The 5,802-nt window shown below is 36.5% G+C and overlaps 1 protein-coding gene across 1 annotated transcript; it reads left to right on the forward strand.

Annotated features, from left to right (window-relative positions):
- The first annotated feature begins 1,310 nt into the window (after positions 1–1,310).
- Positions 1,311–5,428, forward strand: ccr12a (chemokine (C-C motif) receptor 12a). The gene is made up of 2 exons (XM_014020356.1): positions 1,311–1,372; positions 3,800–5,428. Exon 2 carries the CDS (start codon positions 3,814–3,816, stop codon positions 4,906–4,908), a length of 1,095 nt encoding a protein of 364 aa, XP_013875810.1. The 5' UTR covers positions 1,311–1,372; positions 3,800–3,813; the 3' UTR covers positions 4,909–5,428.
- The last annotated feature ends 374 nt before the right edge of the window (positions 5,429–5,802 follow it).

The following is a 5,802-nucleotide window of genomic DNA, read 5'->3' on the forward strand; positions in this document are numbered from 1 at the left end:
TAGTGTGGATTTGCTAGTTCTTAGTATTATTGCTTTTTAATGCTTAGTTTTAGTTTAGTTTTTATTAGTTCTAGTATTAGTTGTTTTTGTTTTGTTTTGTTTTCTGTAGTTTGAATAAACATATTTGCCAATGCATCCTCCTGCTTGAAGTGATCCTGTGAGTTAACTAACCAGCAGCTTTTTGATCATCAGTCAAAGCAGACCATTATAGCAACACCTTCCTAAAATAATCCCGTAACTCAATTTTGTCAACAAAGGACTTGGGCAATTGTTTTAAAAAAGTTGATTAGTTGTCTAGATCCTGGTGCTACCTGGCTGGGCTACAGCTTGTTTTTCATGGGAACTAAGAGAAGCTAACTAGACAAGACACTCAGTTAATTAGTCCCTTGAGAAGTATTACCTGTTTCCACCACAAGACGCTTTTAATTTTCTCACAGTCATTTTCAAAGAAATCTCATATCAGATGATACTGTCTCCCAACTTTTGTTGTCGTCATTTTGCAGGCGAGCTCTGAGCAGCAGCAGACTGTAAACAGGTGTTATGGACCATGATGTGCCGTAAGCTGCCCGCAGTTAATGTGAAACTGCTCAATTTGAAGAAAAAAAAAGATTAATCAGTCCACACAGCTCGAAATAAACTAACAAACACTAAAACTAAGGATATTCTGTATATTATTTCAGTTAGTTTTAGTTAGTTTTGTTTATTACATTTTTATTTATTTCAGTTAACTAAAATGTTTTTTAATTTCTGTTTTCGTTATTTAGTTAAAGTTATCTATAATAACCCTGCTATAGGGTTGGCTGAGACAAAAGCCGAATCTGACTACCACCAGATCCAACCTGCGTTGCCAACAGCCCCTGAGGAAGAGAAGACGGTGAACAGGAAGCATCAGATTTATCACACAGTGTTTCTTTACCCTTCAAACTGTTTTCCACACAAGAGATGCTGCTTTCAGGTGGTTGGAGTTGGTTCAACAGATCCTGCAGTTGTTCACAGTAGGATTTATTTATTGTACAGAAACTGTTCCCAGCTTTACACTGACGACTCAATGAGGTAAATATTCCAGCCTGTAAGAAAATATCAAGTATTTTTCTTGTGTCAACACAAATGAGATGAGATGTTGGGTTTAAGGATGCAGGGTTATTTTATTAATGCAAACAAAGAAACAAAAGGTAAAGCCTGAATTATTTGTAAGCTGCTACACAAGCTGTGACCACCATAAAGACATGCATCATGTTAGCAGGACATTGGACAGCCCTCTGAGATGATGATGATGTCATCACCATCATCAGCAGTCAGGACCAGGGGACATGAGAACCTGTCGTCCCGAGTCTCAGTGCTAGATTCTGTGTTCCACTGCAGAGCTAAACAGGTGAGTTGAACCAAACACTACACACATTTAACATGTTGGTTTTTCACAGTTTTTCTTCACATGTTAAAAAAGTTCAGTCTAAACAATGTTTAAGAAGAGGTGCTGTCAGATTGTCTTAAAGAAAAATTAAATTAAGTTAAAGAAATTTGATTGTTTATATGTTCATCTAACTAAAAATGCAGTTCATATAAAATGTGTAAATTATGCAGAGATTTATCGTAACTAAGTACATTTACTTTGTTACAGTACGTAATTTTTTGAGGATTTGTCATTTTAATTTCTTTAAATCATTACTTTTACTTTTGTTTTGTTACATTTAAAACCTAAAAATGATACTTTTACTTCTATACTTTAAATTTTAACACCTAGTTACTTATTACAAAATTAAATATCTTCGAACTCACCAAAAAAAGAACTTGTTTCAAAAAATGAAGTATTGAATTTACTCAATCAAGTCCTGTCAACTGGTTCCACTAAACCAATAGAGTAAATATGAAACAATTTACATATTTTATTTAAAAGAAAATATGTATATTGCTCAATTTACTCACCTCCATTGACAGCTCTTAATTTTCTTCAACCATATTATTCTTTTCAAATCTGCTTCAACTGACTTTCTTTTAATTTTCTGATCCTACTTTTAGCTTTTAGCTTGCTTCATTCTTACCGGGCCATTTGCAAGTTTTGTCTTCAAACTTTTTATAATTGTCCAGTGGGTAAACTGCTGTGATTTGCAACAGATTTTAAGTCAATATTTTATTTAAAAAAAGCAAAATACAACTTCAGTAATAATTATATTAAAAACTTTTACAACTATTAAAAAAAGGAAAGTAAGAAGTGAAATAAGCAGTTTTTGCACACAGTTAATCATAAACCTGTGTTGTTGCCTCTTGTCTCTACATACCAACAAAAAAAAAATAAAATAAAATCTTATTTTAGGGGAAAAAAATTAACAGAATGAGTTGAATATGTTAGAATAAAAAGGAACCAGTATTACACAATTGTTACAAGAACTGTGAAATTTCCGGCTCCATCAGCTGTTTCTGTTCTCTATTTAGGAGTGGGGGGGACAAGAAAACCATAAGAATATAACAAACTGGACATGAATCATTGCACTAACAGGAACTATTACAAAATCAGATGATTCATTTGTTTCTGTTGAGGCACGCCAAAAGGCAGCAACAAATACAACACAGAAAAATACACAGTTAAAAGAAAATGTCAAGCTATAAAATACAGGTGTTGTATAATTGGTCTCAAGAACATTTAGTTTAGATTTAAAAGCACAAAAATAGATGCATTCAGTGAATTCAAAAGTTTTTTGTAATAATATCCATGAAGAGGGAGTCACCTAATTCAGTCCGAACAAAAAGGACAGAAAGAAGCAGCAAATTGTGTGAGCGAGAAGTATACGAGTCAAAGCTTCTCTGTGCAATTGCAGTACAAATATATGCCAGCAGGAGTCCAAGTAGTGCCTTGTAAATAAAACAGTGGGTTTTCCTTCAGGTAGCCAGATCAGGCTATTTTACCAGTGAGTACAAATCACAATGGTGTGTTGACACTTTAAAATTTGTAATGAACCTCAGAGAAGAGTGGTAGACGTTCAAAAATCTTACAACATTGTGAGGAAGCAAGATCTCCATAGTCCAGCACAGACATAAAAGTTGCAGAGACAAGCCGCTTTTTACCAATATGTGAAAAACACAACTTATTTCAGAAATAAAAGCCTTTTCATAAGACGTTCCACATGGGGTTTGAAAGTGAGGGAATCATCAATCAAAATGCCTAAGTATTTATACGTATGAACCAGCTCTATTTCATTTCCACTAAAATAGAACAGGGGGGGGGGGGTGTTATGGTGCTTTGGATCTGGAAAAATACATCTGTTTAGTTTTATCTGTGTTAGGAATGTTTTGCATTTAATAAATAGCACTGGATAGAAGAAAAGGCTTTTTGTAATAGTTAAATTGTCTGAGTAAATTATGAATAGAAGGGGACCTAATATTGATCCCTGTGGTGCCCCCTCATAAACTGTTACAACTTAAGAACACAAATGATCATATTTAATACATTGTGTCCTATTCCTGAGATAATTTGTGAACCAAGTGACAGCTTGTTCTGAAAAACCAGAGTCCCATAGCCTGTCTATCATGACTTCATGGTCTACACCATCAAATATGGAATTGACAAATCCTCAAAGAGAGACACACAGTACTGCTTCTTATCAAGAGCGACAGTATTGTCATTAATCATTTTAAAAGCAACTGTTATAGTACTCTGCCTCTAGGCCTGGTTTATTTGTTCTTTTCTGTATCGGCATCAGTAAAAGTCATGTTTTAGATCAGGACTTAACCATTCCTATATTTTTACTTGCCTGACCTAAAACATTTTTGTCTAACACAGATCGTTCTTGTAATTTGTTCTCAGGTAAAACATCAGCCATGAACGATGATGATGATTATCAGTATAAACTCTTCCTTGATCTGCTCAACGAAATATCCAACACGACTGAGCCCAGTTATGTCGTCAGTAAAACGGTTCAGCTCTGCACAAAACAATCTGTCAACCAGTTTGGTGCAAAATTCATCCCAGTGTTTTACTACGTCAACTTCCTCCTGAGTTCCATTGGAAACGGGCTCGTCTTGCTCATCATCTGCAAGTATGAGAAGCTGAACACAGTGACAAACATCTTCCTCCTGAATCTGGTCTTCTCCAACCTTCTCTTTGCCTCAAGCCTGCCTTTTTGGGCCACGTACCATCTTTCTGAGTGGATTTTTGGCCTGGCTCTGTGTAAAATGGTCAGTAGTGCCTACTTTATAGGTTTCTACAGCTCCATCCTCTTCCTCACACTCATGACCTTTGACCGATACCTGGCAGTGGTGCACGTGGTGGCAGCTACAAAGAGCAGGAAAATGGTGTATGCCGTCATTTCTTCTGTGGTCGTTTGGTGCATCAGCATCGCAGCAAGTGTGAAAGAGCTGGTCCTTCGAAATGTGTGGCAAAGCCCAGTCGATGGTCTGCTGTGTGAAGAGTCTGGATTATCAGCCAGCACCATGGAACGCTGGCGCCTGCTCAGCTACTACCAACAGTTCCTGCTCTTTTTCCTCATCCCTCTAATAATGGTGATGTACTGCTACATCAGCATCACGGTGCGCATACTGTCCACCCGCATGAAGGGGAAGTGCCGCACCATTAAACTGATTTTTGTCATCATCTTCACCTTCTTTATCTGCTGGACGCCGTACAACGTCGTCAGTTTCATCCGAGCGATCCGCATGTCCCAGTCGAGCGTAGACGAAGAGTCCTGCTCAGACTCAGACAACTTAGATTATGCTTTTTATGTGAGCCGGAACATTGCTTACTTAAACTGTTGCATCAGTCCTGTGTTCTACACGTTTCTGGGAAAGAAGTTCCAAAATCACTTCAAACGGCTGATGGTTAGGAAGATCCCCTGTCTGCAAAGTCAAATCAGCCTGAGCAGCCACAGCACTAAGACCACATCCCAGAAGACGCCACACTCTCTGTATGACTACTAACAGACATAAAACTCATCATCTGCCTTCTGATTACTGTAAAAATACATTTGCTTTATTGTTTTTTAAAATGTTTTATCCTAATCATACTTATAGACCTAAAGCCTAGTCCGGACTTGCTGACCTTAACTCTGAACTGGTTTCTGTCTTCAGCTCTAAAATTAAGCTCAAGCTTTCAAACAGCCTAAGATCGTCACTTTGTGCTTTTTCATTTCACAATAATCTGTCAAATTCAGGACTGGGGTGGTGGTCACTGACCCGTCTGTCACCTGTAAGCCACTTCTACCTTCAGGAACCTGCAGGTTCACAACACAGAGTCAAAACAACCAGTTTAGAAGAATAAAAATTTGATTTTCAGTTCGTGAAAACTTATCTGTAGATACAATGATGTGAACATAATGTTGTTTGTGGAAAAAAAAAGAGTTGCATTTATGAAGTGAAATTACTTTCATGTTTTTAAACTGTGTAAACTGATGTTTTCTGTGATATAACTCCTTTGAAATAAATGTATTTTTTCGCTGTTGTTCTTTGTATACAATTTTGGATTATGAAATTATATGTTTCCCTTTAAGAAAAAAAGTCTGTTTCCTGACAACTACTTTTATTTGATGGGGGAAAAAACAACAGAAATTGAAACATCTTATAACCAGCACATGGTGTTAATGTGATTAACATGTACAATAAATAAAAATTCAAGGGCATTGTGAAACATACTGATTCATACTACAGCTTAAACATAGGAAATATTTTTAATTGCTTGGTGTAATGAACATGTCTGCAAAAAATGTTGAAGGGAGCAGTATTTTATAAAAATCCAAGCTCAGACAAAAAACCGTTGAGCCTTTGATGGATGAGCTGAAGAAGAAATGTAAAGAAAAGCAAAATCAAAAGAAGTGA

Source organism: Austrofundulus limnaeus, unplaced genomic scaffold, assembly GCF_001266775.1.
Source record: "Austrofundulus limnaeus strain Quisiro unplaced genomic scaffold, Austrofundulus_limnaeus-1.0 Scaffold250, whole genome shotgun sequence".
Classification (NCBI taxonomy): domain Eukaryota; kingdom Metazoa; phylum Chordata; class Actinopteri; order Cyprinodontiformes; family Rivulidae; genus Austrofundulus; species Austrofundulus limnaeus.

What these genes read in the sequence shown, in the direction of transcription:
- ccr12a (XM_014020356.1), top strand. Translation starts at nt 3,814, where the DNA reads ATGAACGATGATGATGATTATCAGTATAAACTCTTCCTTGATCTGCTC.